The sequence below is a fragment of the Podarcis bocagei genome (assembly GCF_964188305.1).
Source record: "Podarcis bocagei genome assembly, chromosome: 17".
NCBI classification, from domain to species: Eukaryota; Metazoa; Chordata; class Lepidosauria; order Squamata; family Lacertidae; genus Podarcis; species Podarcis bocagei.
Window position 1 is genome coordinate 34071877 of NC_138143.1, and position 19222 is coordinate 34091098.

General features: G+C 43.7%; 1 protein-coding gene across 1 annotated transcript in view; it reads left to right on the forward strand.

Moving 5' to 3' along the window:
• The first annotated feature begins 202 nt into the window (after nucleotides 1-202).
• The window catches only part of LOC308576672 (transient receptor potential cation channel subfamily V member 6-like), a 35191-nt gene continuing 16171 nt past the window's right edge, over nucleotides 203-19222 (forward strand). Inside the window, exons 1-4 of the mRNA XM_081176393.1 lie at nucleotides 203-1395; nucleotides 14554-14651; nucleotides 17452-17574; nucleotides 18228-18368. Of these exons, the coding sequence (XP_081032519.1) occupies nucleotides 1244-1395; nucleotides 14554-14651; nucleotides 17452-17574; nucleotides 18228-18368 (514 nt within the window). The 5' untranslated portion in view covers nucleotides 203-1243. The remainder of the gene's footprint in view (nucleotides 1396-14553; nucleotides 14652-17451; nucleotides 17575-18227; nucleotides 18369-19222) is intronic.

Sequence of the window (19222 nt, forward strand, 5' to 3'; positions counted from 1 at the left end):
AATAATATAAGTGATATTTTCGGGAGCAGGCTAGCAGGCGGGGCCCATTACTTACACCATAGGAGCCTACACAACACAAAACACTGTTGCTGTATGTGGGTTTAATTTTTTTTATCTTATATTTTGGAAATGTACATCCAGTTGTTGTTTTTCCTTTTTTTCCTTTTTTATTTTTTCCAATTTTATAACAAACACACACACAAATCAAAAAACAACCAAACAAACATTTATCCTAACTATAATACTTCCATTTTTAAAAACATTGTTAAATGACTTCCTCAAATCCCCCTAGCTGAGTTTCCATATAGTCCATTGCAGCAGTTTTCCAAAACTATTTTCACATAAAATTTACTTAATCAATTTACATCTTTCTTTCTTTTCATTCTAACTTTAACGTAGTATTTCACAACATCACATATTTAAATCCTAGGCCTACTCACAAGTAATTCTATTTATGTTATCTTAACATATTTGGCTAAATAATCTTCAAATTTCTTCCAATCCTCTTGGTGCTCCTCCTCTCTCTGGTCACGGACTCTTCCCGTCAGGTCGGCTAGCTCCCAAAAAACCATCATCTTCAGTTGTAAATTTATACGTAAATCCAGCACTGGGTGCGTCCCCACCGCCTGCTATTCCAGAGGCATCATTCCTGATGGATGACGGTGCCCTCCACATCTGCCCGGGGGTGCTTGAGCCCCAAGCCCTTGCAACTGCCCCAAGACTGGCCGGCCGGCCGGCAACTCCTCGGCCCAGTGCCCGCCCCTTCCCGGCTTCCTCCTCCTCCGCCTGCTATATCTTACCTCGGCCCTCGTCGCAGCGCCAAGCGGGTTCCCGCCGCCCTTTTCCCGCCCCAAAAGCGCGCAGGTGCTGTCCGGAGCCTCGCCGGGAAACTTGACGCGCGCTGGCTAAAGCCGAGAGAGCGAGGCGAAGGAGAAGCCGGCTGCGGACGCTGCCTCCTCTTCGCCGGCTCGACGCCTGCGAGGTGCTCCCTGAGTGAGGGGAGTCCTTTCCGTGGAGGTCGAGGGCCTCCCCCAACCCCGCGCGCCCACGGCTTCCCTTCGGCTCCCTTTTGCCTCCAGAGAGGCGCGCACCGTCGCGGCGCCCGAGGGCAAAGTGAGTGGGCAAAAGAAGGCAAGACTCCCCGGCGCCGGATTCCTCTGAGGCGGCAGCGGCTCGTGCGGCGGCTGCTTGTTTTTTTATTATTTGTGGCGCTGCCGAAGGAGAAGGAAGGAAGGAAGGAGCCATGGGGGTTCCCGTGCCTGGAGAGAACGGCCTCGTGGGCGCTTTCTGGAAGAGGCTGCGGCGCACCTGCAGACCCGGCGGCGGCGGCGGCGGCCCGGGAGGCAGCGGCGGGCGGCGGAGCGCCGACGAGATACACCTGCTGCAACAGAAGAAGTAAGTGAGCGCGGGCGGCGGGCGACCTGCAGTCGATATCCTCGCCTAGCAAGGGAGGGAAGGGGCGGCCAGGGCTGCTGCATCGCCTCGGAAGAAGCGCGAAGGTCGCGGGGAACCCCTTTCCCGGGCGCAGCTAAGTTGGCTCCCTGCAGCTAGAAAGCTAGCGCAGCAGGGCATGGGGAAGGCTGCGACATGTTTAAGGCATTCGAGTGGTGTTTGTTTGCTGTATCTCCCTCAGGATTCTGCCGTCGCGTTTTGCATTTTGGAAATAGACTGCACTTCTAAGGGGGCATGTGAATTGTAATGGCATGTTTCTCTTCCTCCCCAAATGCTTTCACCACAGAGGTGGCTGCCCTTCCCTTGGTACTTGGGGAGGCTGCATCCTAACCCTGGGAGCAAATGGGAGGTATCTGTCTCCCCCAGTGCAAATCGGTGTGGGGTGTCTGGTCCAGATAGGAACGCAGCAGGTTTAAAACCCATTTTTCCCCATGACAGCGTCCCAGTCTGGATTGCACCTTGCATGTGAATGCCATTGAGACTAGGGTTTGTATCAGTCTGGTTTTGCTCTTTTCCCCTCTTCAGGAAAAAGTGTGTGTGTGTGTGTTGAAGGAATGTATTTCTAGATACGGATATCCCTCTTGGAATATTCTTGAATAAAGAATTAATGATTAAATGGCAAAAACAAGAAAAGAAGAAAGAGACAATCCCGTTCATTTTAATACCATTTAAAAAAATTTTATTTCATAAAATTTATACACCACTTAGAATCACGGAATTGTGGAGTTGGAATGCACCAGGAGGGTCATCTAGTCCAACCCCCCTGCAGTGCAGGAACCTTTTTGCCCAACGTGGGGTTTGAATTCATGATTAAGAGAGATTAAGATTCTCACGCTCTACTGGCCGAGCTGTTTTGCTAGCTTGATGGTAAAAAAACCACATCAAAGTAGTTTACAAAAAGAATGAAGCAATAAAATTTGGTAAGACCAGTTAAGAACAACTACTTAAAACATTTAAAAATTAAAATCGGCATTAAACTAAAAACAAAACACATCAACATTCTAGATATCTGGGTAGGCTGGTCTAAACAGAACTGTTTTTAGCACCCAAAACATTGTGGATACATTCATACTTCATACTAACCATATTAATGTTATCAATTACAGTATCAGCACAAAATATAATGATAATGCACATTTCCCAAAGTCTGATAGACTCACAGAATTGTAGAGTTGGAAAGGGACCATGAGTCATCCAACAAACTCCTTGCAGTGCAGGAAACTTTTGCCCAACACGGGGCTCAAAACCATGACTATGAGATTTAGTGTCTCATGTTGTACTGACTGAGCTATCCCAAGGGGTAATAAATTGACCTAATTTTTGCCATGTACCATACGTAGTATTTGGACCCACTTAATAAACTTCATTTAATAGAACCTGTTGTATTGCATTGAATACATAGTGTATTGAGTTGGGCAGAGACACATTGTTGGGGGGGGGGAAATCTGAAGATCCCCGTCCCCTTACAGTCCTCCCTTGTCTGGCCTCAGGAGAAAAGCAGTGCTTCACAGATTATACTGCACAGCATTCCTTAGATGGAAGTCAGCTCACTCATGTACTTGTAACAGAATCAGTTCTCACACCAAATATAACTGCCTGAGGGGTTTTGTTTTTTGTGTCTCCTGTGCATTGCCTGAGGTTCTTAATCTCCTGTGAATTGCATCCATTTGCTGGCTGGCACTGGCTTCTGGAAGAGGGTGCATTACTGCACCGATCATAACAGTTTCTCTTTGAAAACAACAACTTAATGACCTAAGAAAGTTTGCTCTTACAAGAAATCTGGTTGTGCTTGTTACAGAAGAGCTGCCTCCAACTCAAAACACATTTCAGTCTCTGGATAACAAGTTATGGGTTGGTGGAAAGGATGCAGCGCTTTCACGTTGCCTCTATGTATGTGTGGAAACTGCATTTTCATGTACTAGCATCAATATGTGTTTGCGCCTGCTTTGGAGGTTTAACTTCTAAAGAGCTGGCAGGAGAGGGCAGAAGCATGGCAATTCTTTCAATATAGAGTGATAAAGTTTTGGAAATGCATTCCCTCGAACCACTCCAAAAGGCAAAATAGAGACCAACAATTTACTGGGAGCAGCTATCAGTAAATCAGAGAATGTCCTAATCAATAGGGGCAACCAGAACATGTCTATTTTTTCTGTCTATTTTTTTTAAAGAGGGTGAGCGTTTAACAGAACCCTGCTTCTCTTTCATTCCCCTTCAAATTAGTTATGTCTCATTCATAATTTCTTTACCCAACCAAGGATGACCCGAGACTATGTTTGCAACTGAGACAGAATATCCAAATGCAAACCACCTCAATCCAGCAATAGGCACCTGGTCAAAACAGATGTGTGTTGTTCCGAGTAGGTATGCAGTTATTCAAGATGTTTCCTCTCAAGCATCTTCGTTGATCCGTTTGGTACTCATAAACCATTCTGTTTTATCAAAACAGGACCACACATCCTCAAGGTGTCTTGAAAACCTGTTTGTAAAGAAGACTTGATTATTAATTCAATAGCTGGCCGTCTCATGGTGCTGAAAATTGATTGCCTGAGGTTGCTTTTCGCACCTCCCTAAAAGGTTTTCATCGTCATGTTTCAATAGGCCAAAGAGACATCAGCTTAATAGGGAAGGATGGGATGCAGATGTTGCTGGTTTTGTTCAGGGCTGTGCAAAAAATGAACTGATGCTTTGCAGTGATGCCAGAGATTTCCTGTAAGAAAATGGTGAACAGCCTTGGCCTTCCTGTGAAAGTGTTTTTGCTTCCAATGCTAAGAGTGCATTTCTTAAGGGCATTTTCAAAGTCAGCCTTGTCATGAGGCAAGCTGAGGTGGCTGTGTCAGGTTTTGAGTGTTATTAAGAGCAGTTGAGTTGGAGATAAATAGGTCTGGCTCATTACAATTATTCTCAGAGAGAATAATTGGGTGCACTCTTCCCACCTTAGATCAAATCTATGCTACCAGGTGCCATAAGAAAGCGGCAGAGATAGCGCAGGATAGTACGCACCCCGGAAATGATCTCTTTCAGCTTCTGCCTTCTGGAAGAAGGTCTAGGGTTATAAAGGCTAGGACTAAGCCGCCTGAGAAACAGTTTCTACGCAAATGCAATTCTGGTTCTAAACGCAGCATAAGGGGTCTCTATAGTATAGTGTATTTTAAAATGGGGTTTCAGAGTTTTTAGGATTTTTGAATGTTTTATGTAGTTTTTATGTAGTTTTATGTAGTTTTTTCAATTTCATTGTTCTACATGGGACAATGACAATAAAGATATCTATCTATATCTATCTATCTATCATCTATCTATCTATCTATCTATCTATCATCTATCTATCATCTATCTATCTATCTATCATCATCTATCTATCTACTAGGCCATTCTCTTGCACAGCCTGTGCTCATTTCCATGAGGCTTGTGCAAGAGAACTGCCCACTGCATTGCACTCTCTTGAGTTACCGAGGGCTCGGAGTGCCATTTTGAGTAAACTCCTCTTTAGGGATAAAAATGGCTTGGTCTGGTCCTGTTCACAAGTGACACTAAAAACACCTTGACGACTTACTTTATGCCTTGATGAGCGAATGTTCTTAACACAAAGATTGCAGCTAAGTTATTTTAGAACCTGAACTTAATGCCCCCCCCCAATGGCTGCCTATATTGACTCAAAAGCCAAGAGTGGTATAGCAATGGAGATATTGCAAGAAAGAGAAATGTACTCCTTAGAAATATTACTTCATCTGAATCACTCTAGAGAGAAATCTGAAGACCATTCCCAATCAACATGAGTGCCAGGGGAGGAGAGATGGTTATCAGCATCTTGGGTATCTGTTTCCCCAGATGTGCCTGGAATTGTGTTCTGCCAGAGGCAGGATACAGGACTGAAGTAGTTTGAACCAGCAAGGAGGTTATTGTGTTCTCTGTCTTTTGCGCTTGAGCTGTAGTATTGAAACTTATGGTATAAGTACATACACACAGTCTTTATTTCGGTCCAAAGAACCACAAAAATATTTTCAAAAGCAAAATAAAACAGAAATACAGGGAAGGGATTCCAAGGCAGTCACTATGTTTTATCTAGAGCATGTAGGTTTCTATTTCTTACTACTTTTGAGAGGAACTTAGCCATGGCCAGGGTAGTATAATTTGACATATCTCCAAGGAGGTACTTAAGGTAGAAGGTTTCGGATTTTCCAGTTACATTTACCAATAGGGGTTTAATTAATTGATCCGTGGCTTGTTTGAACTGCTCACAGTGTAGTAGGATATGCTTCGTAGAGTCAAGACTCTGAGAGCATAAGCAGAGCCTGTTCTGATAAGGGATACCAGACAGTCTGCTGTTTAGTATTTCTGATGGAAATACATTTAGTCTGGCTTTGGAGAACAATTGGCGGTAGTTAGGTACAGACAGATAAATGAAATACGATGGTAACTGAAAATCATGGCTTTACAGATTCCAGATGCAAATGGTCCACAGGTTACATAAGATCTAGAGTGAATATTGTTGTATGAAATATCCCATAACCTCTTCCTCAGGAATTTAAGGGAAATACTGTAGTCCAGATGATGTAAAAAGGATGGTGAAAGACCAACTGAGGAGGCTTTTTGGGCCATAGTTTTCGACCATGAGCTGATAGACTCCTCATTGGTTAGATGAAAAAGTGATCCCTTCCCCAGGCCAGATACTGAGATCTTTAGCCAGTGTTTCAAGGCAACCCACCACGCTTTGGTGGAAAGTGGGCATTCACCTGTTTCCAACAATAGAATTGAATTAGGGATACAGTTTGGAACCTGAAGTAGGGACTGAAGGAACTTAGCCTGGAATCCATCTAACTTAGGAAACAGACCATTGTACCAGACGTCTGAAGCATAAAGGAGTTGGGAAACAGATTTCACGTTAAAGACCCTTATGGCTGATGGAACATAGTGACCACTTTTTGTGAAAAATAAATGGAGTATAGCAAGTTTGCTCATCTCCTTCTGACAGATAGTCTGCCAGTGGCAATTCCAGGACATTGTGTGGTGAAACAAGAGCCCTAGGTACTGGAAGCATTTAGTCAGCTCTAGATTTGCAAGGAGAATATCTTTTCTCAAAAATGAAAATTTTTGATTTCTCATAGTTGATGGATAACCCATGTACAGAACAGTAATCTGAGAACTTCATTTGCTGGTATTTCAAATCAGGTCTGGAACGAGCGAATCATCCACATATAGCAAAAGAGGGGTCTTTCTGGTACCTCTTTTTGGGAGATGACCATCTGGGTTCATTAGACTTTCCTCTAAATCATTTAGGAAAAGGCTGTGGGTGCCAACATCCTCCCCATGCTATCTCAATACAACCCGAAAGTTGGCTCTTCAACCCACATCTAACCTGCAATTTGCTATCACTGTACAGACCTTTAATAAGGAAGAAGAGTCAACGATGCAACTTATTTTTGCTTACAGGGTGGTGACGCCTATAACATTCTGTACCTCTTCAGTTTTCAGCTTGATTCCAACCATGTCAACTCAGAAGTCTCACTCCATTAAAGGAGACTTATTCCTGATCATTATTTATGGCTGCTGTTTCTATGCACAACCACACTTGGAATATTTTATGTGTGTTTAGAATCAGGATATACTTGTTTGTAATAGAAGTCTGTGGATGTTTAAAACAGTGTGACATAAGTCTAATACAGTGGTACCTCTGGTTGCGGATGAGATCTGTTCTGGAGCTCCGGTCGGATTCCAAGGTTTTCACAACCGGATGTGCCTGTTCTGCGCATACGTGTGGTGCAGTAGAGAGCTTCTATGCATGCACACGGTAAAACCGGGAAAAATACTTCCGGGTTTGCTGTGTGCGTATCCCAAAGGATCCGTAACCAGAGGTGCACGTAAGTAGAGGTAAAGGTAAAGCACCCCTGGCAGTTAAGTCCAGTCGCGAACGACTCTGGGGTTGCTGCGCTCATCTCGCTTTACTGGCTGAGGGAGCCAACGTTTGTCTGCAGACAGTTTTCCCGGGTCATGTGGCCAGCATGACTAAGCCACTTCTGGCAAAACCAGAGCAGCGCCCACTGTATAATTAAATGTCAGGATGATAAGTTAGTAGAATGGTCTGTATCCATTATACTGTATGTGGGGGATACCAATTTTGAATACACCCCTCCCCCCAAAAAACCCCACCTCCCTGCAAACAGCTGTCTAGCAGCAGAGTGAGAGTTTCTAGCCGATATCTTGCCTGTTTGTGCTGGTTTTTTTATTTCCAGGAAATTTGAAAAACAGGGGAGGTTTAAAAAAATGTCATTCCTCCATTTGTAGGCTCAAGCGATAAGGTCCATCCTATCACCCCAGAATTCTTTCACCCCATTCTGCTGCATGTGTTGACCAGACTAAAGACACGAAACTAGTACATTAAATTTATATAGTGTGTGCTGGAATGTGGGTTGCATGGCTAGGAGTTTGGAATAAGCTCCCCAACACAAAGCCAAGAGCAGTCAATTCCATACATGTGGCAATAAAAAAATCATTGCGCTCCTCAAAGTCTTATTCTCAGTTGCCTATCTTGGCAATGCCACGTATTTGCGTTAGTTTACAAGGATCTGGGGTGTGGTTGGTTCTCTTTAGTCTCACCCATATCTATTTTTTTTCCATTTGAAGAGTTTACAAAGCAATTAAAATAAAGATCCCTGTGATTTTTGTAAGCACAAAACCAACTGTTTTATGCTTTGGAGCAGGGTCATCCTGGTGATTTACAAAGGGATAGGGAGAACCTTTCATCTGTAAGCCGATGAATACAGTTTATCTCCCATTGTTAATTAGAAGTGGATAAAAACTGGTGACTGCTCTTGGTAATGCACAGTAGGTGTTTATTTTGTGGTAGCCTTTGTGTGTGAAAGCTGGGGAAGGTAAATTACATTGATCAGTGGACAAGAGCTATGGACTTGAAAATATTGCAATCATGAATTACCTGGTTCGGTTCACACGTAACACTAGGCCAAACCCCTGCTTAGCATGCAAATGTGTGGGATACCCAGAGAGTAGACCATGGCTGCTTTGTTCCTCCCTGGCAGTCTTGTTGCTGTGCTGTGCTAAGCTGTTGTTTGGCTTAGTTTGTCATCCAGACCTGAGCTCATGGCTTAACTCTCTTCTAACAAAGCAAGCTGTAACCAAGGGTCTGTTCTGTGGTTTGCAACTGATGGCTTGCCTAGGTGAGTGAAACCGCAAGCCTGGGTTCCTGACTCCCATCAGCACCAACCAGTACAGCCAGTGGGAGCTTGGGAATCCCAACAAGTTCTGGAGAGCCACAGGTTCATCAGTTCCTGTTCTAAGTGATCTCCAGGGCCAAGACTGACCTCTTTCACCTTCAGTTTTCAAGATGTATTTATTGTTCCTCCCAGTTACTCCCGTGTGAAAGGCATGTGCCTGGTTCACATGACTTGCGCGAGAGTTCGGACACAACTTTGTAACCACTTTGCTCCGCCCCAAACTTTTTCACTGCTATGCTGCTCCCACCTAAAACAAGGTTTGGCTTAATGTGTCCCGTAAACCGATCCACTGAGTCTGGAAGAACAATGCTGGCGAAAGGCAGTTAATTTTAGAATGAGGGAGAAATTAGCCGTATTCTGGCAACCACCATGCATTTCTCTCGTACAGACTCACAAACAGGCCCAGCTCACCATGTCTGAGAAAATAAAAAGTCAAGCATATATCTGAACCCAGGCTTGTGGTTTATCCCACTCCAGGCAAATGACAAGCTTCAGCCAAGGTTTAATCTAGGCCAGGCATCCGCAACCTGTGGCCCTCCGGATGTTTTGGCCTACAACTCCCATGATCCCTAGCTAACAGGACCAGTGGTCAGGGATGGTGGGAATTGTAATCCAAAATATCTGGAAGGCCAAAGGTTGGGGATGCCTGATCTAGGCTTACCTCTCATGGTTTATCTGGGAGAGACAAACCCCAAGACCACTGCTTGGGTTCCATGGCAGGAGCCCATCTATGGAATGTCATCTTTTAAGGAAGACCCAACGATCGCAGAGTTTCAGCCCACAAATGAATCATCGCTAGTTCTGTGTGTCAAATTATCTTCGGCCCACAGGTTTCCTTATGGGAAAGCAGGCCTTACGGGAGATCTAAACAGCCCAAACTTGCAGTTTAGGGACAACCCTGGTTTCTCAAATGTCCCCAAAGACTGCTTATCCTGCAGGCATTTCAAAAGCACCGTGAAAGTGAATAAATAGGTCAATGATTATTAGCATCGCCATAAAACCTGAAATAAATAAATAAATAAATGCCATTGTATTGATGAGTTACTAATTACAGAAACTGACAAGGGTTCCTGTTTGATGGCCAGCACCTTGCTGACTGGCAAAAATTCCTCTTCTCTTTCCCAGGGACACTCTCCAACCAGAATCACGTTGCTCCAGTTAGGCTTTTCATTCCAGACTGAAGCAGAAGGTTCTGCTCTGAGGCTTGCCTACTGGTTTACTTGTCCAGAATAAATCAAAACCTGGAACTGTTTCATGTAGCATTTTGCAAATAGATCTAGGAGATAACCTGGTTTCGAACTAGGTGTTATTTGGACAACTACATCTCGAGACACAGGGCTGCCGCTGAAGATGGCATCTCCGCCTTGAGTTACCTTCTGAAACGTGTAGTAGCAACACTGTTCTCCTGCTTCCCAACACAGTGGCGTAGCGTGGGGGGTTCAGGGGGGCCCGGCCGCACCGGGCGCAACATCTGGGGGTTAGGGTTAGGGGGCGCAAATCCACGGGTTAGGGGGCGCAAATCCACGGGTTAGGGGCGCAAATTACTTGCCTTGCCCCGGGTGCTGACAACCCACGCTACGCCACTGTCCCAACATGAGCTGCCATTTATAGGGGCACAGAAACACACCGGATGATGTGGGAGGATGCAGATACCCTATTCCTGAACAGAAAGAGATGCTTGAAAACTCTCTTAAAGTAAATAAATAATTGAACAAAGAAACCACAGAGTATCACCAGGCTCTGCCGTCCAAGCCTTGGGGAACTTAGATGTTCCTTTTTCTGTACTGGCAAAGTGCAATTTATTTATTTATTTATTTGCTTTCTTGGTGGAAGAAACTGGTGTGGGCTTCATGTTAACAACACATCTGCTACCCCACTGTCAGGTTGTAGGTGCGGCTTAGGGAGCCATAACTGCACTGCTTGCCTATGATGTCAAAAGTTTGTTTTTTGCTTTTCTGAGTTGTTTCACTTGGCTTTTGGCATTTGCAGACAAGTGATTTTAATTACTCCAGGAAGAGTGCTACATTGTATAATAAAATCCTGGTTTACAGTTATTTATATGATGGTGCCAAAGAGTTTGTCTGGTCAGGTGCCAGGAAACTCAGCAAGGAGCTGGCTGATGCTTTTGAATATGCAGAGCAAGTCTTCCCTCAGTATATGTGGAAACTTTAAGATGGAACATCCCAATAGTTACTGTGTTGGTTCTGTTATGAAGTGCAGAGCTTCTAACTCCACTGTTGACTTGGGGTTCTAGTTATTTTAACTGAGACACAACTCCCTCACCGTACCCCCATCAAGTAGTTGCTTAAAAATAATGTATGATGGCAAAGATATCAGTTATGAACTATGATCCTTCAGGGTTGTGTCTTGTCTATTTCCACTAATCCAAGTAATCCCTGTGATTTCCCCAAGATTTAAAATAATAATAATGCTTATTATTAGTGATGTACCCCCAAAACAAGGTGTGGCACGACACAAGCTATGATACAAGCCCTGCCCAGTGGGCTATCAGTCTATTTATTCAACAAAGAATGAAATACCTAAATACACAATATTCAAGCTACAATAGTAAATACTCCTGGAGGTTAGACCAATTATCTGTTTAAATGTTTATACCACCCTCCTAAATTAATAAATCATAAAGTCGGAACAGATTTGCATAAATTTAGAACCAGATCAGAGGTTTTGTTGGTGTGTGGATTTTAATGCATTGATGGGTAGAAATAATGAACAATGAACAAATGCAGTCCTTTAGACAACAATGATGCAAATATTCTGGACAGATATTCACAGGATAAGGTTATTAACAAATACAAGCAAATTCTCTGTTCTATCATATGCACACATCTGTTACATTGCCAAAGTGGGGGGCTTCTGGGTAAAAAAAGGCCATTGTTGTTGTTTAGTCGTTTGGTCGTGTCTGACTCTTCGTGACCCCATGGACCAGAGCACGCCAGGAACTTCTGTCTTCCACTGCCTCCCACAGTTTGGTCAAATTCATGCTGGTAGCTTCGAGAACACTGTCCAACCATCTCGTCCTCTGTCGTCCCCTTCTCCTTGTGCCCTCCATCTTTCCCAACATCAGGGTCTTTTCCAGGGAGTCTTCTCTTCTCATGAGGTGGCCAAAGTATTGGAGCCTCAGCTTCAGGATCTGTCCTTCCAGTGAGCACTTAGGGCTGATTTCCTTAAGAATGGATAGGTTTGATCTTCTTGCAGTCCATGGGACTCTCAAGAGTCTCCTCCAGAACCAGAATTCAAAAGCATCAATTCTTCAGCGATCAGCCTTCTTTATGGTCCAGCTTTCACTTCCATACATCACTACTGGGAAAACCATGGCTTTAACTATACAGACCTTTGTTGGCAAGGTGATGTCTCTGCTTTTTAAGATGCTGTCTAAGTGCCATTACTCCTGTTTATCTCCAAATGGGGGTAGTATAGTTGATTCTATCTTTGTTTCATGTAACATAATTTACATGTAAAATATATTTTTGTTGTAAGTACTCTGAGGTATGTATTTTAATACATACTAGGAATGTATATTTTCCCTCAAAATAATATTTAAATGCCCCTCCCCTGAATATTCTATTTAAAGTTTGAATAACCATGAATTGCATTGCAACATTCAGTATAACACGAAACTTGGAATTTACCTATTCTAAAGCCATATAAGCCTGAAGCTGATAAGATTTTCCTAGATTTCTTTTTTACTGTGAATTTCCTGTATCCAAACCCAGTCACTGTCCTTTACAACGCTATTGCTGGAAAGCAAACACTAGTTATGTTGTTTTCTTGGCTTTATTATCTATACTGATGCAGAAACTGTTGTAGCAACGGTTGTAGCATTCTGTTGCAACAAACCCTTCAAAGACTTTTGGGGAAAGTGAAAACGAGAAGCTGTTTACCTTCCCGCTGGAGCGGTACCTATTTATCTACTTGCACTTTGACATGCTTTCGAACTGCAAGGTTGGCAGGAGCTGGGACCGAGCAATGGGAATTCACCCCGTCACAGGGATTTGAACCGCCAAATTTCTGATCAGCAAGCCCAAGAGGCTCAGTGGTTTAGACCACAGCGCCACAAGAGGCCATAACACCCATGATTTTGGTATGTGTATACTTCATTTATTTATTATCCAGAAAGCAGAATGGCTATAAACTATTAACTCTCAGGGCTTCTGTAATACATTGGTTCTCAAACTTAATCCGTTCCAGAAGTCTGTTCCAAAACCAAAGCATTCCAAAACCAAGGTGTGCTTTCCCATAGAAAGTAAAGCAAAATGGATTAATCCATTCCAGACTTTTAAAAACACCCCTAAAACAGCAATTTAACATGGATTTTACTATCTAACGAGACTATTGATCCATAAAATGAAAGCAATAATCAATGTACTGTACTATAAAATAAATAAAACAGCATTGTAGATGATAAAAATTAAAATTATTATTTTTTCTTACCTGCACCGATGATAGTCATTGGGGGGGGGGGCTTTATTGATTTCCACAGTCACACAATCAATCAGTCAGTAGCTGAACTGGGATCCACACAGTCACAAAACAAATTAACTGAAAAAGCCTCAAAACAAAAAACGCAAAATAGATAGCAAAAACAAAAGCACCAAATATAATCTCCAAATATCACCTTAGAACATTGCAATTGGAAACAGAAGGCTTGAATTACAATGGGGGGGGATGCAAATTAGCAGTGCAACAGGAAACACAGGGGGGCTCAAAACCGAGCACGTTCGGCTTCCGAAAAAAGTTCGAAAACCGGAACACCTACGTCCGGTTTTGCAGCATTCGGGTTCCAAGTTGTTCATGAACCAAGCTGTTCGAAAACCGAGGTACCACTGTATCCCCAGGGTGTTGGAACCCCTAGGAATGGACGCTGATTGTGTTTGCTCATTTCCCCCTGTTGTTTGTGTGTAAACCTTTAACACTGCATAAATAAAAGGTTTGTAGTTCTTGTTACAGGAAGGCGGATCCCTCTCTCTTGTAGTGGGGTAAAGCAGGGGTTTCTTTGGTCTTCCTCCAACTCCCTCCCTAGCCATTCCATGGGTTTAAAGGTCTTGATCTTGTTGACAATCCTTGACCCTCCTCTGCTGAGATTTTAAAGCCAGTTAGAGCCAGTTGCCTGATATCTGTGCACTTGCTGCTTGTGGAACTGTATGGCATGAGGATGGCTGGCTGGTGGAATTCCTCCCAAGTTGCATAAACTCATGAAGACTTTTGTTCCTTGCATTTGGAATCAGAAAAAGAAAGCCTTTTCAATATGCTATGTTCAATAGCAGAGTAGTTATAATTCCATCAGGGTAAAGGCCACCCTATTGCTGCTTATATAAAACAGCTACTAAATTGTAATGCGTATCACAATGACTGACCCCACAACTGCTGAAAAAAATGCCTCTTGGAGCATAACAACCCCGGTTAGGTGCATTTGAGGTTTTCCTTATTTTGACAAACTAGGCCAATGAAAGCCAACCCCATAATACTTTTACTAGTTTCTAGAGTGCTGAGTTTGTGGCAAAAGACTAATTGCAGCCATAAAACCCTGTTGAATCGGCATCTTTCTTCTGCCTCTGTACTGCCCCTGCGTGGCCTCAGATAAATACTGCAGAAGCTGATAAGACTCTTCATTCGCCCTATGGATTGTTGTTTTTTCCTCTTCTCCTTTGTTAGATTCTGGATTTCTGCAAACACCACAGGATCATACCTATTATTATTATTATTATTCCTTCCCATTCACACCCTTTCCTTCCATCCTTGTGAAGAGAGCATATGCTGCCAGCCCCCATAACTAATCTTGAACTTCAAGAGCTAATTTCTCACTGGAGCAAAATGTGAATAGTTTTCTTCTTCTTTCTTTCTCTCTCATCTGCAGGATCTGGGAGACTCCACTCCTCCTGGCTGCCAAGGAGAACAATGTCCAGCTCATCAGGAAATTGATCTCGGAAGGTGCCTGTGATGTTTTGCAAAGAGGTACTTATCCTAGGACGCGGGTGGCACTGTGGTGTAAACCACAGAGCCTAGGACTTGCCAATCAGAAGGTCGGTGGTTCGAATCCCCGTGATGGGGTGAGCTCCCGTTGCTCAGTCCCTGCTCCTGCCAACCTAGCAGTTCGAAAGCACGTCAAAGTGCAACAACTCTTTTGGTTGGCACGCATATTTATGGTATGATAAAGTTAACAGTATTTTCAAGAATCACATTGTTAGAAAAGCATTGTTTAATGTTTGGAGAAGATACAAAGACCTTTTGGAAAACAAAACCCCTAGATGGGTCTCACCAGTGGAGGCCAAAGCAGTGAAGAAACTCAATATGGAGGTCGGATGGCCGAAGTATTGGGAAATTTTGGAACAAGATGGAGATAAGTTGAGATTGCAAAGCTATGAGAAACTGAAGCATAAGGTACAAAATTGGTTTCAGTATCATCAAATAGTGGAATTTTTCAAACAGGACAGGAAAATTGGTTTCCAGATGGAAAAATCAAAATTAGAAACTGAACTGCTAGAACCTAATACTAAGAATTTATCCAGAATGTATAATTTGTTGCTGAAATGGAATACACAGGAGGAAACAGTCAAATCAGCCATGATTAAATGGGCACAGGATGTTGGTCATAACATTATGTCAGATGACTGGGAATGGTTATGGAACACCGGTATTAAATTTACGGCATGTAATGCCTTAAAGGAAAACATTATGAAAATGGTGTACAGGTGGTACATGACCCCAGTCAAGCTGGCAAAAATTTATCATTTGCCCGATAACAAATGTTGGAAATGTAAAGAGACTGAAGGTACCTTCTACCACCTTTGGTGGACATGCCCGAAGATTAAGGCTTTCTGGGAAAAGATCTATAATGAAATGAAAAAGGTACTTAAATGTACTTTTCCTAAAAAGCCAGAGGCCTTTCTCCTGGGCATTGTCGGCCAATTGGTGTCGAAGAAGGACCGAACTTTCTTTATGTATGCTACAACAGCAGCAAGAATCCTCATCGCAAAGTATTGGAAGACACAAGATTTACCCACTCTGGAAGAATGGCAGATGAAAGTGATGGACTATATGACATTGGCTGAGATGACAGGCAGAATTCGTGACCAACGAAAAGAGACGGTGGAAGAAGAATGGAGAAAATTTAAAAGTTACCTTAAGGACTACTATAAACTTAATGAATGTTAATGTGCTGTGGTTTTTAGAAACAAAGGGATACAGTGATATAAGATCAGAACATAGAGAGGACTAAGTTGACAGAGGTTGAAAAGTAACAATTGGGAGTTGCTACAAAACTCTGGACATTGGGATGCAGAAAGGGGAGGTATGGGGAAGTCCCAGAAAAGAGGTCTATGAAAATATGTTAAGAATTTATACATGTATGTTTGTTCTTTCTGTGTTTGTTTGTCTTTAAAAATTCTGAAAAACCAATAAAAATTTTATAAAAAAAAAAAAAAAAACGAAAGCACGTCAAAGTGCAAGTAGATAAATAGGTATCACTCCGGCAGGAAAGTAAACAGCGTTTCTGTGTGCTGCTCTGGTTCGCCAGAAGTGGCTTAGTCATGCTGGCCACATGACCCGGAAGCTGTACGCCGGCTCCCTCGGCCAGTAAAGCGAGATGAGCGCCACAACCCCAGAGTCGTCCTTATCCTAGACCCCTACCAATGAGAGGGTCCACTGAAGAGCCACATTAAAATAAATTGCCTTGACCTATCATAAAATCAAATAATTTTAGAGTTGGAAGGGACCATGAGGGTCATCTAGTCCATGCACCTGCAATGTTTTAGCTTTGGTTCTGTCCAATTGCATTGGTGCTACAGCCTAGTTTGTACTATCTAGGCTGGTGCCCTAAGGTGAGACACTTCTCAAATACCCCATATCACTTGGGTACATTCTTTATCTTTAGTTGTAATTACAAGCCAAACTAGAGGGATAGGGGAAACAGCCCCCCCTTTTTTGGGTCACATGGCCACCATGTTCACAAAGGGGGGAGGGTCAGAGAGTCTAATTTTCACAGCAAAAGGGGGCATATGTGCGGGGGGAGCTAAACCATCCCTTGTCCCCTCCCTGTCACAAACGAGACGTAGCCCATGTGGTGCCCTCCAGATGATACTGGATTACAGCTCCAGAAAGCATGGGCAAAGGTCATGGATAATGGAAGTTGTAGTCCAAAAGGATGGTGGAAGTTGTAGTTTAACAACAACTGATGAACACCACATTGACTTACAGACACTCTTCTTTCTGCCCAGTATGGTGTAGTGGTTAAGTGCGGTAGACTCCTAATCTGGGGAACTGGGTTCGCTTCCCCGCTCCTCCACACGCAGCTGCTGGGTGACCTTGGGCTAGTCACACTTCTTTGAAGTCTCTCAGCCCCACTCACCTCACAGAGTGTTTGTTGTGGGGGAGGAGGGGAAAGGAGAATGTTAGCCGCTTTGAGACTCCTTCGGGTAGTGATAAAGCGGGATATCAAATCCAAATTCTTCTTCTTCTTCTTCTTCTTCTTCTTCTTCTTCTTCTTCTTCTTCTTCTTCTTCTTCTTCTGCCCACCTCTACCAGAGTTTGAGTTGGGAGAAAAGTGTCTGAAACAATGGAATTTGAGGAGGGGAGCATGTAACTTTGCTCACTCACTCACTCAACATGTCCCCTTTTCACTATAAAAATCAGAATTTTTCATCCACCCACGGGCTTAAATGTGAACAAGTCAGGCACCTGGATGCATAGATGTCTAGCTCGGCCCTAAGTGCGGTTCATTCTTAGGTGACCTTTGTGTTTTCCTCGTCCTGTGCAGGAGCGGTGGGGGAGACAGCCCTGCACATAGCTGCTCTCTACGATAACACGGAAGCTGCAGAGGTGCTCCTGGAGCTGGCTCCAGAACTCATTAATGAAAAGATGACGTCAGAACTCTATGAAGGTAATTGCTGTCAAAATGCAGATTGCAATTCACATAGAAAAAGATGAGCAGTTACAATATTTGCAAACTCGTATCATAATGCGAAATGGATAACAACAGACAAAAGGCATGTATGACAATGAGTGGAAGTTTGTGCTTTTGCTTTTGCAATAGCTGATAAAGGGTAGTGCAGCGGAAATGGTTTTAGAGAGAGATGGAAATCCCAAATACAGGATTCAAAAGATGTGGGTCATTATTTTTCTCATTAAATAAATCCTCTGAAGCATGGGGTGGAATTCAGTGTTGTGCACTTCCAATTGTTCTGTTTGTGAAAGCATTTCAGCTTCCCAGATGGAAGGATCTCCCTCTCTCCTCCACCCCATGTGTTGATCCAAGGGGTTCTCTTAACTCCTCAAGCAAATTTGGGGGATGCAGGAGGAGGAAAGGGGGGAAGCCCCCTTGCACAAATGCAATTCCTTTAGTAGCCATCTGTTGATAGGGCTGGTTAGGTGAAACTTACCCATGTTGTTTTTTAATGGCTCCGAAAAACAAAATGTTGCTATCAAGTCTGCTAGCAATTGACAGAGTAACACTCCCACAGGATCGGTGCAGAGAATGTCCTGGTGCGAGTCTTTAACGGAAGGTTTGCTTTGTTTGTTTAATGTGAATTGCAGGACAAACACCTCTCCACATTGCAGCGATCAATCAGAATATAAACCTAGTGAAATGTCTGGTCAAGAAAGGGGCTCACATCTCCACTCCTCGAGCTACGGGACTCTTCTTCAGGCGCAACCCCAAAAGCCTCTTCTACTTTGGTATGATTTGCATCGGCTGCTCCAAAGCACGGGATTGCTTCTGGTAGCTGGTAGAAATGTTGTGCCCCACAAGGTTTAGCAGAGCTTTCCAAACTGTGTGTCTTGACACGTTCGTGTGTTGCGTGAACACTCCCCACACTCCTCCCAGGGCTGAATGCCCAACTCCTAGTGGAGGTCAGTCGGGCTTCTGTAATGCGGGGAACAATTTGGTGTCTGTTCAAAACCAGCACCCCAAGCAAGTTCAGACAGCGGCTCTGCCCTTCACATCTAGAATAGCTGTTTAGCAACAAGCAATACAGAGGGACGCGGGTGGCGCTGTGGGTTAAACCAGAGAGCCTAGGGCTTGCCGATCAGAAGGTCGGCGGTTCAAATCCCCGCGACGGGGTGAGCTCCCGTTGTTTGGTCCTTGCTCCTGCCAACCTAGCAGTTCGAAAGCACGTCAAAGTGCAAGTAGATAAATAGGTACCGCTCCGGCGGGAAGGTAAACAGCGTTTCCGTGCGCTGCTCTTGTTCGCCAGAAGCAGCTTAGTCATGCTGGCCACATGACCCGGAAGCTGTACGCCGGCTCCCTTGGCCAATAAAGCGAGATAAGCGCTGCAACCCCAGAGTCGGTGATGACTGGACCTAATGGTCAGGGGTCCCTTTACCTTTACCTTTAATATAGTTCCTAGTAATGTTGGGTGCGACATCTATGGCTGTAATAATGCCCAATTCATACAGACAAGTCACCAAGTGATAAGACAAAACACCCTTGGCACCAGTTGCATTGGAAAAGAAAGAAAGAAAGAAAGAAAGAAAGAAAGAAAGAAAGAAAGAAAGAAAGAAAGTCAACACTGTCCCAAACATAAAAACCA